Below are 19,812 nucleotides of genomic sequence, written 5' to 3'. Positions count from 1 at the left end.
GGATTGGGTCTTTAACTCTGGTTTCATCCATCACGGCCGGTTCTGCTGGCAGGCCTGGCCTCAGGATGTAACGTGCCATTTAACATTCGCTGTACCCCGGGTTAAGCAGTGAAGAGTAGCAAGGCTCCGGCTTCTTGGTGGGATTTGGTCACTGGCAACTGGAAATTAGCTGGAGCTTGACAGCTGCGCTGACCCGGGGTGATTTTTGGCATGGCTGCGTGGGCCCAGCCTCTATAGGAAAGGTGTTCAGACTATAGAAGTCTTGCACATGCATTTGGTGGCAATTAGTGATCCTTGTAGACGGGGCAGGAGTAAACAAGCCAGAGCAGCGGGGTTGTTTGCACTTCTAAGTGATGGGTCTGGGTTGTGGTAGAGCTGTTGGGGAGGGGAGGTCCTGCCGCTCCTGTCCAAAAGAACTTTGGGCGTCAGTACTGCCTTCATCCTCACTTCTTAGGCAGCAGGTGAAAGCTGCCTTGTGCATGTTGCCCTCTTTTCATTGCTAACGAGTGATTGGAGATGATCTCTTTCTCCGGCAGGTTTAGCACACTGGAAGCATGGCTACAAGTGCCGTTCCCAGCGAAAACCTCCCCACGTACAAGCTGGTGGTGGTAGGAGATGGTGGCGTGGGGAAGAGCGCTCTCACCATTCAGTTTTTCCAGAAGATTTTTGTGCCGGACTATGACCCAACTATTGAAGACTCCTACCTGAAACACACGGAAATAGATGGGCAGTGGGCAATTCTTGATGGTGAGCAAGCTACTCTTGTGGTCCCCTTTCTGTTCTAGCTGGGCGTAAGCACAAATAGACCTTAGTGCCTCCCACAGCATGTTGTGCCTTTGTGTCCCTCCGACTCAGCTGTGGGCTGTCAGGAACTTGAGTGCAAACTGGCCTGTGAACTGTGGTGCCTGGTCTGCAGCTGATCTCCAGCAAAGCTTCTGCTTCCAGTTGCATTGGTTCCAGTGCTGCACAGAAATGTTTCTTGCAGGAGCATGAAAACCTATAGATCATCATAGACATTTGGGGTAGGCTTCTGCAAGGGGTGAATTATAGCACTGTGTGGTTGCTGTTGCTAATGGTACTTCATTGTGGTTAGGCTCATCCCCTGGGAAATAACAGTGAGTGGGTAACTGAATGAGGGCTATAACCAGAAAGAACATTTAATCTAAACTGTCATCTACTGACAGTGAAGAATTGTAACACCTCTTAACTCCCATCATTCAGGCGTGATGTTTTCATATCTAGTTACCTATTTTATTTAAATAGGGTAGGGTACCAGCCTGGAGAGCTGCCATAACCAAGATCTTTCAGTTCTTTGAAGAAAAATTGCTTTCTTTTTTTTTTAATTTAAAAAAACCCCAACTAACAAAAAAACCCCACAACACCCTAAGCCAAAACAAACCCATAAAAACCCAAACCAGCCAACTCCCCAAAAAACAAAGACAAAAAATCTTGATTCTGCAGGTAAGGAAAAAGCCCTATATTACCTAAAGCTGCAACTTATTAGTTTGTGCTGCAAGAGACAGACTGACCAGAGCCATAAGGGGAATCTTGCTGTTAAATGTTACAGGTTTTGCTTGACTTTATACAATAATCAGGTAGTACATATAAGCAAGCAAATACTTTTTGCCGTAATTACCCAACTGCATGTATGTGGCCACTAACACAACTGAACTAAATTTAACCTCACTTGTGGTGAGTTCCCACCCCCACCCTCTTGTCATGAAAGCACTCAAGATCTTTGGTGTCTCTGCATCTGCATTGGTGTGGGGGGACAGAAAGCTGGGGGATTGGCATGAGTGGTAGAACATGGAGGGTGGTGGGGTTTGCTGTGAAGACTGTAAGCTTCATCTGGAAAATTGAGATCTTAGTTGCACTCTTAAGGATTTATCAGATACCATTTAGTGAGTACAAATGGCCATGAGATCCATAAAGAATAGCCTTTGCTTAGTACTTCAAAAAAACCCACAACTTAATCTTGCCGACATCTGTTCATTTAAGTATGTTAGTAGCTGATCACTGATACGAGGCAATGTTTGTGAAATTGGTGCCTCAGTGTGTCTTGTGGTGTCATCTGCATCAGAGATACCTGCTCTTAATCAACCATCACATAACGTACCTGTGCACCTTTATTTTTCAAATGCCGGTGTTCTATAAAAGAAAAAGCCAATCCTGCTGTAAATGAAATTCATTCTCTCTCATATGTCTCTCTAGTCCAGAATCCAGCACTCTAAAATGAGCAATCTTTATCTTCGCTGGTACACCCCATGTTCTGATATAACAGTACCAGCTGCTGTACTCATTGGTGTTGGCTGAAGCAGCCTGGGTTTTGTAAATCATTTGGAAGTAGAAAAGGCATCTTTCATTGAATATTTGGAATTTTTGTTTAGTCAAGAAAACAAAAAACAACTGTGACCTAGAGTGGGGAAAGAGGTTGTTTTCCAACAAGCAGAAACTTAACCCTTTGTTTTAATGAAAAAGCCTTTCTTTTGCCCAGATGGAGGTTAGCAGCTGAACTGAACTCAGCTGTGGCCTTGAATGCTATGTTGGGAATCCCTGAATTTCAGAGTTTTTGTGCTCACAGAAGTGAAACTGCAGCTTCTTCTCATTCCTACTACTTGAGATTTTGAACGATCAGAATTTTGGAAGAAAGGCAATATTCTTGCTTGGAAAAGCATGTGAGCCTTTACCATCTGCCCAGTAGAAACAGCATAAAGACTGACTATCACATGTGTCTTCTGCCACAGCTTTCTGTCATAGGTTTTGGATCTAGGCCATTTTTGGAGGTCACCATATACTTGGACAGCTGCTTTTGCTGTGGTTGCACGTGGTTGCATGAATCACTTACGGTATAAAATTAGGGACAAACATGATAGGAAGGGTAAAGATATATCATGATAAATTCTAGACTTTCCAGTTGTCCTTTATGACCAAATCCTTTACAAGCTGATGCTTCATGCAGTGCTTGGTGGGGAGAAGAAGCTGCCTATCCCTAAAATAGGAACTAGTTTTAGAAGGTGAGACTACCAAGTGAGGATATAGTGTGAGGGGCTCCATAAGTTTCTAAGTTTGCAGAAATAGTTATTAAAAAAAAAAAAAGCCAAATACCTTGGCATCCAACAACTTAAAAAAACCAAACAAACAAACAAACAAAAAAAACCATAGCCCACCCTCTTCCAGGCTGTTGCCTGAGCAGTTCTCTACAGAGCATCTCTAGCATTTGGTATTTGCACCAGCATTATGTTGTAAAAAAGCCCTTGTGCTAGCCAGCTTGCGTGCATTTGGCTTCCCTCCCTGAAGACCTCCACCCACATTTAATCAATAGCACTAACTGGCAGCGTGGTGAAATGTTTGACTTGCATTTTTTTCCTTTGCTGAAATCTCTCGCTGAAAGCAGACTTAAATGGAATAGGCTTTTATTTCAGATTTTAGACCTTGGAGTGAAACCTATGTTCAAACTCTTCTCTTACATATTTGCTCTCTAGCTCTGTGTCCGTTTTCTTACCAACGGAGAGTCTATGACAGTTCCCTGCCTCCCAGAACACTGTGGGACCTGTGCATGGTGTGTTCAAGTCCAATGCTACACAAAAATACTTTGACGTTGGCCTTACGCCAGTTTTGCAAGACTATCGATGCAGTGTTTGGAGGACAAGTGTTGTAGAGTGGAACAGGGCACTTAAGCTGAATAAGTGATCCACAGGCAATTTATGGCTAGCCCATTTTTTCAGTTGCTTCCACCCCAAACAAGGCTTTAAGATCAGCCTGCAATTTTCTCTGCATATGTTATCTTCATTTACTTCCTGCTGTTCATACGGAAATCAGGATGGTGATGTGCTTGGTTAAATGCATTCACACGAAGGTGCCGTATAGACACATCAGGTCAGAATTAAGTGGGGGCCAGGGTTGATGTGCTTTGATTAGCTGTTGCTCCAGTTGAGTTGGTTATCATTAATTTTGTACACACCTTTCTGTGTGCAGGCTATCTTAGCAATTAGCAGAGGATTTCTTTTGGTGTGGCTGCAAAATGCCAGGCTGAAATTATTAATATGGACATGAAGCCAGAAGTGCAATACCGTAATACAGCAAAAAATTCCCAATGGTTCAAAATTCCTTATGGCTCATAAACCACACAGACAGAAAAAAGCGCTGAGGAAGAGGAGAAGAGAGTCACAAGCACATGGCTGGGGTGTGTTGATGAATTGGGCTAAACCCTTAGCTGTCAGTAGGTTGTTCCAATTGGTACCAGTGAAGCAAGGAATTGTGCCTATGTGTTGGGTGAAAGGACGCTGTGGTCTCCCTCCTCTTTCCTTTCCTTCCCCTGGTGTGTTTTAGATGAAACTCCCACTGCCTAGAAGTTGTCTCCCTACTCCTGAGCTTCAGTTTTCCTTTTTATTTCTCTTCTCCCCAAGTCCCCCCTCTCAATCCCTGAATGCCGTTGCGTTGGGCTGGACCTGCACAGCCTTGGTGTGCACCCCCGTGGAGTAACACCAAGCACTGTTCCTTCCCCCGGGCTCCCTCTCTGCGCTTTCCACTCATGTCTCCCATGCATCCCTTTTTGCCAGGGGTTTTTGCTGCTAGTCATCCCAGGACAGGCTGTCTGCTTTTCTGCTTTTCTCCTCCGGAAGCTTGGGAACAATTCAGCCAGGAGGCCAGAGGGAGATCAAAGGTCACTTCGGACTTGCAGGCAGAAGGGCTGGCTTGCAGCTCGCTTCCTTTTTTTTATTTAAACTTTGGATAGTGTCATTGAAAGAATTAACATTCAAATTAAGTTTGTACTTTCATTCTTTTATTTGTGTGTACAGTATTTTCCCTCCCTTAATTGCTGGGATTTTGCAACCTTGAAAGAAGGTTTTTTTGTCTTGGGTTGTGGGGATGTTTTTCCTGCCAGGAAAATTTTGATGTTGCAACATGGAAAGCACAAGGCTTTGAATACTTGCCCTTTGTTAGAGAAAGAGCTCCTTTAAGGGCTTGCATCTTTATTCTGTTTATTGATGTGGAAGGCTTTCTTCTGAAGGCCCCTCTTTTCTTTTTTCTTAAAGAAAGGGCAAGAATTCAAGTACTTGGGTTTTCCATGTTATAACATCTGTGCGTTTAGTTATGGCACAGAAGAAGGGTTCATAAAAGCCCCAGTGTTTCCCTGTTGCATGTTTTCCCCTGAGGAGAGCTCTCACGCTGGAGTGTGGCTGTGTCTGAGAAGGAGCAGAAGCATCAGAGTCATGAAGTGAAGCATCTACCTCACCTTGCTCACAGCATGGGCACCTCATACCTCTTCAGGATGACTTGGGGTGTGGAAATACAGAATATAAGCCATGGCCCCTGCCCTCTATTTGCTCAGTGCCCAGAATACAAATTCCGCAGTTGAAGCCAATGTCCGAAGGGGGCTGCCCTCCTGTACCATGCTGCTGATGGAAGAAAGATGAAGGCTGTGGGGATGGCTTTCCTCAGCCTGAGACTCTTTGGTTTGACTTGTCAATTCAAGTGAAGGTTTCCCTTGGATTTAGCTTCCAAGCTGCCGGGCAGCTGGGGATGGAGTTTCTCTCTGGCCCCACCTTTTGAAGCAGAGCTGCGGTGCCGAGAGGAAAGCGAGACTTGGAGAGAAGCACCATGAGGAGTCCGGGTCTGTAACCTGTGGTCCCCTGACAGTGCCACATTCCCAATTCTGCTCCATGCCCCGGGGGCTTTTCCTATATTTCATATTAAGAAGTTGAAGGAGCAGAAAACGCCTGGAGTCAGACTCCTTTGCGCTGCTCCTCTCCCCGGCACTGTGAACCGGGGTTCCCACCTGTCTGCTGACCCACTCACCCCCTGAAAGGCTTGCACTTGTGCTGCACATACCCAAGCGGAGGGATTTCACTGGAGACTGCTTGCAAAAATCAAGTCGTACACATTTGTGCTTGGCTTTCTGAGCATGAGATCGAGGCAGGCACAAACAACTGTATCCTGTCCCTCGCTTCGTGATGCGCAGCCACTCTTCTGGGTGCTGGAGGGCAAGGCTCTACAAGAGCCATGCTGAGCTGCTTTCAGGACTGGCTGCAGCAATATGCAGTCACTGCTTGGAACAGGCTGCTGGCGTCTTATTTAGGCAGAGAAATCCAGGGGCTGAAGGATAGAAAATGGGTTTAACCTGCCTGTCCGGTCATCTTTGGTGCCTTAGATGCCATGCATGGACAGTGGAGAAACTCTCTTGTGTGAGTTTATCTATGCACCGAGGTGCCCAGCAATGTAAAGATAAAGACGTAGGAGGGCATTTTGCCTAGGTATGAAAAGAGAAGAGGAATGCACCTGCACAACCAGATCTGAGCTCCCTGAAGGCTGAGAAGGCTGTGTTTGAATCTGAAGTGAGTCCAGCCTAGGCTTTAGAAGAAGCAATGCAGTGACTTTGATTTCATAGTATGTCTCTGCCCTTGTCTTAGATTTACATGCCTGTGTCTCTGGGTGGACACTCAGAGGACTGTGGGTTACAGAGACATTGCCACATAAATACCTGGAAGCACCGAGTGCTTCTATTTTGGTCCACAAATTCCTGTGTATTCCTGGGCTCCTGTGTCTGCTCAGAAGTGCTCTCTAAGCAGCCTCACTCTTGCCTAACCTATCCGGATTCACAAGAAAGTGGTGTGGAGAGCTCTACAGGGGCAGGACTCAATTAGCAAGGAGTTCATTGCAACAGTTGGGGTCACATCCACTGGAAAGCAGAAAAAGACATCTCTTCGCTCAGCAACCTCTTACCTGCAAAGCAGAGACCTCCCGCTGGGCTCTCACAGCCTAATTGCTCTTAGTGCAGTCTCCAGCTGACTGCGTGATAGCTCTGTAAAATGGCTTTGCCCTCTTTGGATAACTGTTCGATGTCAGCCATAGTCCTTGGCTTTTCTCCTCGATCTTTACCCAAACACTTTTGTTAATGTTCCTCCTTGCTTCTTCTTTGGTCAAGTTTGTGGGAACTTCACCACGTTTGCTGTTGGAAGTCCCTGACCGTGCGCTGCGCAGCCTGTGAATCTGATTTCAGTTTCTGGAAGAATGAGGTAGGGGAAACCCGCTGTGCTTTGGTCCAGCCTTGTTTCCACATTGGCTTTTATGCACTGCCAGTGGGGCAACTGCCAGTAAGAGGCAACTGCTGTTTTAAAGCGTACTGGGGAAGAGAGAGCTCACAGTTTTTCTCTGCTCATGATTATTTCTATGTCTTCTGGCATCCCACCTGCAGAAATGGGAATTTTAAAAGGTGGATGCTGGCTAACATCCTAAATCTTTTCACCCTTTTGGGAAGTTGGTCAAATCACCCTCCCAAGCTTTCTCCTTGATACTTTCCCGTTTCTGTAAGAGTTGTCTTTGAAGCTTTTATGCCACAAGATTACACCAGAAGCAAAGCTGCTTGCATCTGGTCCTTTTTTGGTGCTGGCACTTTGCAGGATGTGGTCCTGTCCTGCCTACAAAGGCCCGAGAGCGCACTCTCCTCTCTGGTTGTTTATAATTCCTGTAGCACAGAGGTTGTCGGATGGGGTGGGTTGTGTTTAGGAAGAGCACATTTAAAGTTAAAACAAGGACTTTCTCTGGCCATCCACATGACGCTTCACTTTGCATGAATAACCCATCTGAGATTAACCTTAACCCTCACTGCTGCGTGTCTTTTACTCCCATTTCCGAAGTGCCATTTTAAATGCTGCCTGGACTTGCTCTCCTTTCTACAAATGCTGCAAGTGAATTCCCTTTAAATAGCAGCTGCTGACACAGCAGCTCTGCCTGTGTTTAGTGTGATGCCATGGCTGAGGTCCAGGCGAGGTAAGAGTGGCAGGACCGCAGCCCCGTGCTGTCCCTCGGCTATCCCCACAGCCCCCTGGGCTCACCCCTTGCCCTCTCACAGGGGATGGAAAGCTTTCGAGAAGCAGCAGCTCGGGATGGGTTGATGGGTGCAGGAGCAGAGCTGGATGTTCCTCCCGTGTTTCAAGGGAGGTTTGCAAATGTGCCAGGGCAAGGGGAAGTCCCTAAGCAAATTACCAATGCAGGATGCAGCACATCCATCTCCACCTTCCTGCCCACGGCTTGCGCTCGGGCACCTGCCCTCTCTCGGAGGAAGGGCGGGCAGGAGAGCCTGGCCCCCTGCAAGAAGCTGTCCCACTCCACCACAAATTGGGTACGTGTGCTGGAGAGGGAAAGGGAGCGCGTGTTTGTGTGTATGTTGGTTGTCAGTTCTCAGCCCTGCCCTGGTACCGCGTCCCGCTGGTGCAGGAGTCAGATGAGGGCAGCCCAGCCTCTCCTTACAGGCTGGGCGGGTAGGAAGGATTAATTTTCTCTTCCATCCTAGCCACGCAGTCCTGGCCTTATTCCATGGTAGCAGTTCTGCCCAGGGCATAGAAATTCACCAGCACATGCAGTGTCTTTTGGGTTGGTTTTCCATTTTCTTTTTTTTCTTTATTGTACAGTCCTTAAGGATAGCCTGGATGCCTTTGAGCTGAGACCTTTGTTTCCTAGATTTAGAGGGGATAAGCGGGATAAAGAGACACCCATGACTTTCCAGCAAGCTCCGGCTAGTTGGCAAACAAGCCTAAATCTCAGGGTCTCTGCAAAAGGCTCGGAGCTCTTTTCACCTTAAGGGCTCATGGAAACAGATGTTCGAGACCAGCTAAGGCAGGCGAACAAATGAGGCTGAAGGCTTTAAAGGGTCTGCCATCACCAAGTAGGGTCTCCAGGCCCCCCAGCATAGCTGTCTTTCCGCCAGACATAAGTGAAGGTGAGGTGTGGGCTGGCTCGTGGGGTGTGCTGTGAAGTGCAGCATGTCTGTCCATGGCCACCTGTGCTGATTCAGCAAGTAACACCGGCAGCAAAGTGGGCTTATATCCTGTCCCCATCTAGATATCGGAGTAGCCTGAGTACTTACCCCTACAGGGAACATCTTGCTAGGACTGTGGGCCTGCTCAGACTAGAAAAACCCGTATCAAGCCCTGCTGCTCTGTCAGCAGTACGCTCCTGCCACAGCCTCCATCCACCGGTGCCCTGGGCTTTCCCCCTCACCCGTGGGCAGCAGATGCGAACGCTGTGGCTGTACAGCAGAGGCGGAGACAGTTTTCCCACCCAGCCCAGTTGACTGGGATGTGAAAACATTCCCAGTCGTCATGAAGGTCTCGCATTTGCCTCTAGGATACAACGATGCATTAGGACTATTACTGCTGAGCAGCCAAGGCGTTGTGAGCTCACACCGTGTTTGTACTGGCATAGCCGAAGCCGATTAACTCCTTTTGTACCATCCTCCTGGCAGCCAGAATCCTGGCAGTGTACGAAGCTAGGGCCCAGGGACTGGCATTGATGTTGGGCATCTGTACATGGTGTTCACCCAGAAGGCTGGCATAGCTTGCTCCGCATGTGGTCCGTGATGTAGCTGATGGGACCCCCGCCAAGGCAGAGTGATGGAGAACAAGTGAGTTATGGTCACATTAGAGACGAGGTTAATCTATTGGGGAACAGCATCTTGGTTGCTGCCACAACTGGGGTGTTTTAGGGGATTTCGGCATAGATTTAGGCATTGTCAATGCACAGAAACACAATCGCTACAGAGGATCTGCAAGTCACTTAAAGCTTTTCCACCTGTGTTAACTAGCCTCTCAATATCAGCATACCACTTGGGACTAAATATTTAAGGGGAGTTCCTCAAGGCTGAACTGTCTTGCTCTGAAAGCACATAATTTTGTAGAAATAATATTGAGAATTGGAAAATGCTTGTAGCTATTACCCTGAGTTGTCTCCCAGCTCAGCTTCGCCATGCAGTTTGTAGATTGTCCCTGACATTTAAACTGGCATTTACTTAGTCTTCCAGTCTTGGGTGTTTCCATGTGGGGAGCAGAGAGAGCTGGGAGAGGGAAAGGTGGAGAGCTGCAAAATACTGAGCCGTATCTTGCCAGAGGAGCAACTCCTGAAGTTCAATGATCAGTGTTTGGTACTGGAAAAGGAAAGTAAAAGCTACATAGTCCTCCCGTCCATCTGCTCCCAGTGCCGGCACACAGTGATGAGGGGGGTCTGGGAGTGGTTTTTGTTTTGTAACAAGGAACCACCTTGTTCATCCAACTTGCTTTTGTCAAATCTTGCAGCCTGTGAGAGGACCGAGCCCAGCAGAGGCAGAAGGGCCGTGTAGGGCACATAGCGGTGACAGCAGCCACAGGTTCTCGCAGTAACTAAAATCGTTCATCCCTTCTGTCCTAGTTCTGGATACTGCGGGCCAAGAGGAGTTCAGCGCAATGCGGGAACAGTACATGAGGACTGGAGATGGTTTCCTTATAGTCTACTCGGTGACAGACAAGGCTAGCTTCGAGCACGTGGACCGGTTCCATCAGCTGATCCTCAGAGTCAAGGACAGGTGGGTGCCATGGAGCCCGGCACTGCCTGACCCCGCTCCCATCACTCTGGATGCTGTGCCACAGGGGTGGTTGCATGTCTCACCCTGCCTGTTGCCTCCTGGGTGTCCTGGGACAAATCCTTGCATGTTCTGCATGTGTTTGTAGACCTACATCTGAGACATAAGAAGCATTTTACCTTTTCTAATAAGCAGCTAAGTGCTTTCAATGCGGAAAAATTCAGTAGTGTTATGATGGAGTGAAAATGGGTCTGAAAGGGAGAAACACCAGCGAGAACGGTCTGGCAGAGCAAGGTGAGAAAGGCAGACGCCTTTGAAGGTAACCAGTTTGGCTCTGAAGAGGGAGAAGGATGCTCTGTGCACAGTGCAGGCACTTTGGGAACGCCAGCAGGGAGTCAGCAAGCATTCAGCCCTAATCCTTTTGTGTGTCCTGGCAGCATCTTCCTTTCCCTGGCTTCAGAGAAGCCTTTTGTTTGTGCCAAAACAAAACTTAGAAGGTCCTGCATGATTTGGGGCTGTGAAGAAGCATCTTGAAGGGGAAAACACCTCACGTTGGAAGGAACTGTATTTCTTACAAGGGGTGTAATGCAGTTAATGCATCATGCTCCTCAGCAACCATTTTCAATGAATAAAACATCTCTGTGTGACTGGGGAGAAAGCAAAAGAGGTCACCTGCTCCCCGGCTTGTGTGTGCATGGGAGAAGGTAGCGCTGAAAGTTTAACTGTGGTAAGCAAATGTGTCCTGACAGAGCAAGGGGAAGCTGCCAGGGCTTTATCTCTGAGATAACTCCCTTTTCCCATCCCGGTTCAAGAGGCGATGAATCCATCCTTACTGGGTGGGGTGTGAATTAAGCCATTCTATGCCTGCAGCTTTGAAACACTTAGTTTTTCCATTCATAATGGCTTTTAATTATGGAAGTCATCAAGAAAAGCCACCAGAGGGTTCGGGCCTCGTTGCTGGCTTCCTTTCGCAGCTCTGAATAACTTCCCCACAGGAAGGGTGGACTCGTATCATGTGAGGTTCACAGCTGACAGCTCTTCCAGTAAAGCTTCCAAAGCGGAGCCCACAAGAGTGAAAAGTAAAGGAAAAACCACCCTTTGATTTCATCTAAATGAAGAATAAATGTCAGTCACTCAGTCTGCCTCCCAGATCACAACAGCCTTTTCTTCACTGCCAGCTCAGCTTGGGGCAAATTAAATCTGTTTCTGAAAGCTGAAGACGGGACAGCGTTTCCTGCAACCTGCCCCCAACCCGTGTCGGTTTTATCTAATTTAGCTTTGTGAAAATAAGATGTGGTATTCATCATTTTGCTCTGGACTGAAACTTTTACCCCTCCGCACACTGTGCGAACACGGCGGACGGCGTGTGAGAAGCAGGAAGTGAAACAGGCTGGGGAGGTTGTTTTTTTTTCCCCGCTCGACGCCGCCGAAGCGCAGAGCGCGAGGAGCTTAACACTTCATCCAGAACCTGAGCTTGGTCCGAAAATGGCAGCGGTAGGAGCAGCGTGAGAAAAGAAGGCGTCCTGCCAGACCCGCAGGTAGCGGGGGGCAGAGCGTGGCCCTGGTTTTCAAGCTAGCCGTCAGTTTTGGCAACTTAAAATCCAAAGGAATTGCAGGCTGCCGCGTTAGCAGAGCTGTTCAAAGCCTTCCTCCGGTTTCTTTCCATAATCCTCATGACAGTAAAACTTCTAACTACAGTAGCTTTGTCCAACTAGCAATTGTACAACTTAAAACAGGGAACAAAGTCCCCATAGAGTTTTATGCCTGATGTAAACACGGCAAATGAGATACTGTCCAAATGTCCCGTTCTTATCAAAGTGCTGCAAGCCAAAAAGGAATCAAATAATCCAGACAAGCACGTGTTTTGCTCCAGAATGATCAGAGTCAAGATATATCAATGCTCAGGTATTAAAATTAAATCAAAGCCACATTATCAGAATGAATAACTGTAAGACTCATTTAAAATGCAGAGTGCAGTACAGTATTTTTCCAGCCAGAGCAATGGGGCAACATGCCAGAGGGAAGATGGAGCCCTTATCATCTGGATGAAAAATGACACAGAAACGCTGTTTGAAAATCCAGAGTTACTCAGGGAAGTGTTTTATGCAGAAATGAGTATGGCCAGCTGCTCCTTACCCCAATAAAATCAGCTCTGTTACAGCAGTGAGCATTGGAATCATGTTAGGAGGGTTTAAAGTTAAATAAAAGAAAATAATGCTGCAGTAATTGTCAATTATCAGAAGTGACCTCCTCCTTCCTAGCAGGGGGTAAAGGCCCTGCAGCACGACTTTACCCTCTGTGTCCTGCAGCCAGAGGAGAGGCTCCCGGGTGGGGTGGGGTGGGCAGCAGCTGCACTTACATGCCTGGTAAAGTTAGAGAAATACTGAGTATTATTACAGAGGTAGATGGTTTTGGTACAAAAGGACGGTTGTTCATCAGGTTTTTGCTCTGGGATTAGAAGCAGGAGATGGTAGGTAATAGCATCTGGAAACTTAGCAAGACTCTTTGGTTCCCTCCAGCCTCCTTCCAGCTACCGCTGCCAGCCTTTCAATTTGTCTTGGGGTAACAGCTGACGGGGATCTTTGCTCCCAGTCATTTTCTCCTCCATTTGATGCCTCTCTGAGCACCAGCTCCCAGAATCCATCTTTTCTTTCCCAACGGTTGCTTTCGGTGGATGACCAGGACGTGAACTGACACCAGTTCCTCCACTGTACCTCATTACCTTGCAACGATGAGCAGCTGCCAAGATACACAGCTACTGAGATGACTTACCTGTTACAAAAGAGTCCCAGTCTCCTGTTCAAGGTCTGTCTCTATGTCGCAGTTAATTTCCTGACTAATTCTGTAGTTCGTTCTTTACCTACTTGGATCTTCAGTCTTAGATCTTAGATCTTCCTATTGTCAGGCATTGCAAAAACTACAACAGTCCCTGAAGTGCCTGCAAATAAGAATTAAGGTGTGTATGCATGCAACTTGTCAAACAGATTTTTACAGTAGGAACATATCTGTAGCACAGTCTAGGGGCTGATGTGTGTTCGTTTGGTCTTTCTTTATATTTCTTTACACATATGTGTTATGACTGTAGCTGAAAATGTCAGATGATGTCAGCATCAGAAAGTGAAACTTACGCTCAGGATTTTTGTATTGTAGTCTGCTCATAATTGGGTGGTGGTTTTGATTTTTTTCCAGAGAGTCCTTTCCAATGATTCTGGTGGCGAACAAAGTTGATCTAATGCATTTACGGAAAATTACAAGAGAACAGGGAAGAGAAATGGCAACAAAACATAATGTAAGTTTGCGGGATTGTTTGATTGGTTGTTTTAAGTCCCATCACAGGCATTCAGAATTGAATTCTCTGCTCATTTGGACCTGAATTAAGGCATTTCTCTTACAATCAAACATTTGTAATTACATTTTCAGCTACTACAAAGTAGTAGCTACGCAGTTTCCTTTCAGTAAGGCCAGTTCGCCATTGAAACTCGAACCTCTGCTGTGCACCAGGGCTATAGCGAAGCTGTGGCTATCATGAAGCCATGTGTACAAGGTGTCTGCAAATGGTGAGAAACACGAAATGTTCACAATGAGGGAAGAAAGCGTACCCTCCCAGAGTGGAAAAGCAGAGTCAGGCATTAGGAGGTATACCCAAGAGTCCATATGAACTAAGCTTGTTAAAGATAATGAAGTTACAGGGTTGTTAAGCCTGTCTAAATCTGGCCTGCCATCTGAGCTCTGCATTATTCATGCTGTAGTTCAGCCCAAGAAATTGGGCTTGGATGGGTGTAGGAGACACCATACTCCACTAACCACCTCTAAATGCCAGCAGCCCTGAATTCCCAGAAGGAAGCAACAACTCCCGTAGGAGGAACTGAACGGAAAGGTAAAGGCAAACAAGCCTGAGACCTCTTGGAAGCTTGGTGTGCCTAAACAGCAAACTGTGCCATGTTTCTAAACAAGCCACGATGGGAGTTTGGCAGGGCAGGTTCACTCCCTCCCCTCCCCAAGGAAGCTCGTTTCTGTAGGAGCCAGCACCCCTAAACTGCAACACAACATGTTGCGCCCATCTGTACATGCACGCTTTTGGCCGTGTACAAAAATACCTTATCAGAGGCAGTTTTATAAATCTGCCAGCGTGCTGGACAAGCACTCTAGGAGGCCCCATCTGGCTGTCAGACTTTGAAGGAGAAGATCATTTTACACTGAAGGGGAATTGTAGTCATGAAATATTCATGCAGTAGTCCTAATAAAATGTGGCAAGCAAGAATTTTTGGCAAGTGCTCGTCTTTCAACAACCTTTGGCTATTTTCATGTCTGCAAGCACAGCTTAGGGGGAGAGAACATCTGATGACATGAAGTCTATGATTATTCTTCCCCAAACCCAGAGCTCTGATAGCAGCTGGTTTGCCTGGTGCTTATTCCAGTCCTTTTGTAAGCGCTTGCTGACCTCGCTGTGAGTGTGAAGGTGTTGATAGCAGTGTCATGACAACATTTTGTTTACCTGTATTTCTCTGGTCTCTTAGGCACCTGATTTCTCCAGCCTTTAGGGTTTTTCATTTTGAAACGTGCTTGCTACCAACATATAGGCTGTTACCAATCCCTGTCATGATACACTTCTCTCCTCCAGATTCCCTATATAGAAACGAGTGCCAAGGACCCACCTCTAAACGTCGACAAGGCCTTCCATGATCTCGTGAGGGTAATAAGGTAAGCTGCCAACTCTCCGCTTGCTCCTGCCCGCGGACGGGACGTGCAGGAGTCCTGGCCTGGAGAGCCAGGAGCCAGCTTTTGGGGAGCAGGGGCCAGGTGGTTTAGTTGGGGGTGGGAGGTTTCTGGGGTTTATTAAACTTTCTTGTCCTGTATCTGTGTAGGGATATTACTAGCACTTAGTTACGCTTGCAGGGCATCAATGCTGGCAGGTTGAGACTAGCTGTGACCATGATGAAAATATATTCAATGAACAGTGCAAAGCCTACTACAATGATCAGCTTTAAAAGGCCGACGTTAAAAGCTCTGGACCAGTAATTTGGGTTTTCATATCTTTGTCCTCTCAGGGTCTTGCGTGGCCAGAGGTTAAAAAGGGCTGGCAAAACATTCTACAAAAATTCTAGTGTTGTAGGTCACTTCTAACATTTTCTGCTCAGTAAATGGAAAAAAATAAGCCGCATTGTATGAGAAACAGCATGACCTAATGGCTAAGCCACAGGTTTCCTCCTCAGACTGCAGAGGTTTGTTCCCAGATTTGGCATGAGCTGCCTTTGCTCGCTTTGGCAAACGCCTGCTCTCCAGGCGCACCCCTGCTCCGGCTGCTGGTGTGAAGGGACTGCCTTCCAAAATCCCGGCTGCCCTGCAGGAAAAGAGCTGCATGCACATCTCAGCGACTCGGCTGATAACCTCAGATCTCTCTGAGATTTGTTTTTCTGGCACCAGTTGTCTGCCAGATTTTTCTCGGCCCTCATTTTTCATGTTTTGGGAGGGTGCTGAGCTGAAATCATGCTCCTCCCTGACGTGCAGTCAAAGTGCCTCGCTCGGCAATTAAACCATGAGGCATTTATTCACAGCATATCTGTACTTGTGAATATCTCAGCGCAGCCTCGAGTCAGCCTCCATCAAAAGCAGATGGTACTGCCCACTCTTCCCATATGCCTGAAAAGCAGGGGGCAGAAAGCCTGGGGAGAACTACAGAGCTGAGCTGGAAATGTCCCAGGCTATTTCCCAACTGTTCTGTAACTCGGCATTAGCTGGCTAGATACTACTTTTGTGTTACAGGGAGCTCTTACCACCATCTATTCTATTCTGGAAAAAACCCCACATACAGAGCAAAAAGAAGGTGGTGAGGCTCTGTTTGCTTTTTCTACATAACGTGACTCTAGACAGGCGCAGGCTGGAAGGAGCGTTGTAATGAGACATCGCAAAGTTCAAGCCCTCAAAATGCACTCCATAACCTCAAAGAGAGGTGATGTACCTCAGTTTCCTGAGTCGTTACCATGAAAGTTGTTGCCAGTCAGGTGAAACCCTCCGTGGTGTCCAGGGCACCAGAGATGTTCACAAGAGCGTGAACTGGGGTTAAGTCAGAGCGCAGAGAGAAGCTGCATGATCTAGCTGGTCATCTGCCACGATGTAGCTTCGCTTGGTCTTTGGACGTTGCAGACTGTCCGCAGCCGTAGGATGGCATCACCCACCATGTATTGCGTTTCTTTTTTTTAAGTGAGCTTTTCCAAATAAAATGTGAATTTACAGCTCCCTAGTAACTGTGTCATTCCTGGAGTGCCTGACAAATGTGGGGGCTCCTCAGAGCCCCTGTGGGTTTGCAGGGTGAGGGCGCTCGTTTGGGGCTGGCACTGTTTGTGCTTCTTGCACTTGGCTGATTCCCAGTTTATTTAGCTTCATGCAAGAAACTGTTGTCTGGAAGTAATCCAGAAAGGAGTGGGGTGATTGAGTCTGCCCATTCTAAAATTTCCTGATATCCCTTTTATGCTGCAGCAGTGCCATGCACAAGCACCATCACAGCAGAAAGCTTGAGCAGGTGCGGGACATGGTTTTCTGGATCTCTAAAATAGTTCCAGAACACTGTGAACAGCTTGTGGCCGCTTAGTGTTTATCCAAATTCACTTTAAAGTTTTGGTTTGTTTTTTTTTTTTTATTTCAGCTTTCTAGTTTTGAGCTTTAAATGTTCATGTTTTTCAAGCCTCCAGCCTTCATACTTGCTGAAAAAAGAGCTCTTATTAATCAAAGCTGAGTTTTTTCAGATGGTTGCAAGCATTTGGGAGCTGAGGCTGTTAGAAAAACACCAAATAAAGTCATAATGATTTGTCGCCCAGCTATGTCTCATTCTGGTCTGGATAACTTGGTCTAAACACTCAGTTTAGTGCCTGGCATATTACATAGCAAAGAAAGAGGCTGGTTTTGAACTATTCAAACTCTCAGGTTGGTTATTTAGACACCGTTTGAATCTACGGAAACTGCCGGTGTTCATATGGTTTATCTTGCAATAAAATCGAAGTCTATGGGCTGCCTGTCGGGTGTTAGAACTATAAAGCTTTCTTCTGCTGAATGTGCACCACTGGGCTAGCTGAGCGGCGGCTGTACACAGGTACAGTTACAAACAGGCATTGGGGCAATGCCTCGTCGGAATGAAAAGGGAGAAGCCCTCAGCATAACATTTTAGAGGTTGCTCACAGCCCTCCTGGCTGAGGGGGGCTGCCGGGGCACAGCCCAGCAGTGCTCTCCGCTGTGTGTTTCAGGGCTGTGACTTCAGACAGCCAGAGGAATCTTTCTGGGGTCTGGTTGCTCTCCGTGCTCTGGTGCTCTTCACAACTTCCAGGGGAGGCCAGATCCCTGTCAGCAGCGGACTCTCTTTTTCCATTATTATTTTTGACCGCCCCCCTGCCATAGCCAAGTCTGCAGCAGTGCAGCTGGCTAAGGGCAATACCGGCTGAAAGCAAATCTTTCCAGGAGGGTTTATTTCTCTGTGCACTCCATATCTCTTTCATCCTCTTCTCTAACGAGCATTAGCAGCAGTGTGATGGATGACGTTGCGTTGCTTAGAGCATCCCTGTTTCCCAGAGCAGGCCCCCGGCCAGGGAGGAGACAGCAGTTCACCCAGGGCGACTGGAGGCACAGTGCCCTGGCAGGACATACAGCCCTGCTGTCAGCCCTAATGTTTGCTTACGGCGTCTTTCCTCCTTCCTTCAAAACGCAGGCGGTTGTCTTGTTAGCTGTGTGGCGTGGTGGTGGAAGGAAGGGTATGTGGAGATATATGTGCAAATATACACATGCACACCAAGATGCCGTTCTGCTGGCTGCCCAGGGCTCTGGATGCTGATGTCCAACCCACCTGCTTGTGTCTCACCTGCTTATTTTCTTCTCTGTCTCCCAAAACAGGCAACAGATCCCAGAGAAAAGCCAGAAGAAGAAGAAAAAGACGAAATGGCGAGGGGACAGAGCCACGGGCTCCCACAAACTCCAGTGTGTGATTTTGTGACGGGACCGCGTGGGAGTGCCTTGGACACCTCCCTCCTCCCCGCCTTGACCCACCGCCAACCCAGGCGAGGAGCAGCAGTGCGACCCCGCCACCCCCTCGGGCTCCCCACGGTGGCTCGGGCTCGGAGGAGGCAGCTCGACGGGGCCCGGACCCCCGGAGGGGAGCTGCGTGGCAGAGCCGGCATGGGAGCTGTGCAAGCGGGAGGCGGAAGGGATCAGCAGGACCTTGACTCTCGAACATCCCCAGCGCCTTCCAGGGGCCTCCATGATGTTTATTAAAAAAAAAAAAAAAAAAAAAAGAAGGAAAAAAAAAAGGTGTGGGTTTTATCTGCGAATATTTCTCCTTGTGACCCATTTCTGAACAGCCATGAATAGCCCCCCTGTTTGGTACAGTTGTCGGGGGGGGAGGGAAAGGGCTTTTCTTTCTCTATTTTTTTTTTTTTTTTGTCCTCTTCTCCTTTTTCATTGTTTGCTCAGCGAGCGTTGGGTTGCAAAGAAACGCGGCCGGGGTTAGATTTTTTGCACTGAACTCTCTCTTACGCGGCAGTGCCAAAACACGACTTCATATGAAAGTGCATAGATTTGGAGGAAGAAAATGAATTCCAGCTGCTCTGGGTGCTCCAGACATTGTGTCAGACTCTGGAGGGCAGCCAGCTCACAGACCATAAACTCCAGCTTAGGAAAAGAGGTTTGGGCTTGGATTATTTTTTTTTCTTACCCTTTGTCAAGAGGTTTTGTTTCTGTTTTGTAATTTGGGGCATGTCGAAGTTAAGACGTTTTGTTAACCTGGAAATATTTAAATTAAAGTAATTTACAAATGGAAGGGTATGTCATCTTTAAGGGGGGGAAAGGGAGAGAGGAAGTAAAACCTGAACTGAATTTGTTATCCGGGTGTTGAATTTCTCCCTCATAAATGTGTGTAAAGTGGTGCGATCTAAATCCCTCTTTATTATTCCTTAACCTTTCCCTGCAAAGCCACTCTCGGGTAGATGAATTGTTTTGCTTTTCCCAGGCTCATCTCGCACACACACAAAAAAAATCTGTTTATGGGCTTTGGCTCAAAGTTTCTTCGTTTCTTCCCCCTCCTTTCACTGAGAGTTGGTGACTTGAAAGGAAGAGGTGTTTTGAAAATGACTCAAATGGTATGTGTCTCTTCATAAGCTTACTATATCTCAAATGTCTCCCTGAAAACAGCAGAGGCTAAATATCTTTATGCCTTCTGAAAAGGCAAGGCAAAAAACCTTGCATAGCCAATTCAAGCCATCCTCTGTGGCACCAGCAGTATGGTTGTGCACATCCTGGAGGGGCCACATTTTCTCTCACACCTTTGCTGGCACTAAGAATAGCGGTGGCCATTTTTTTCTTTAATTTAATGGATTGTCATCTGCTGGACTGAAGCCATCGGCTCCATTCACAGGGTCGCCAAACCCCTTTAAAAGTAACAACGTGCTTTTCATCGGCTTGAATCCTATTCAAATTCGGTTTATGGGCATGACTTAAAA

General features: G+C 47.2%; 1 protein-coding gene across 1 annotated transcript; it reads left to right on the top strand.

Moving 5' to 3' along the window:
• Nucleotides 1-548: 548 nt before the first annotated feature.
• On the top strand, nucleotides 549-18,311 carry MRAS (muscle RAS oncogene homolog; the record flags this gene model as incomplete). Its single annotated transcript, XM_082001453.1, has 5 exons — nucleotides 549-747; nucleotides 10,183-10,336; nucleotides 13,523-13,622; nucleotides 14,955-15,034; nucleotides 18,212-18,311. The coding sequence occupies exons 1-5, from the start codon at nucleotides 555-557 to the stop codon at nucleotides 18,309-18,311; spliced, it is 627 nt and encodes a 208-aa protein (XP_081857579.1). The 5' UTR covers nucleotides 549-554.
• Between the last annotated feature and the right edge of the window lie 1,501 nt (nucleotides 18,312-19,812).

The sequence above is a fragment of the Phaethon aethereus genome, assembly GCF_964289735.1.
Source record: "Phaethon aethereus genome assembly, chromosome: 6".
In the NCBI taxonomy this organism is placed as follows: domain Eukaryota; kingdom Metazoa; phylum Chordata; class Aves; order Phaethontiformes; family Phaethontidae; genus Phaethon; species Phaethon aethereus.
The sequence above is the reverse complement of the archived record's forward strand: the minus strand, read 5'-3'. Positions and strand labels throughout refer to the sequence as shown.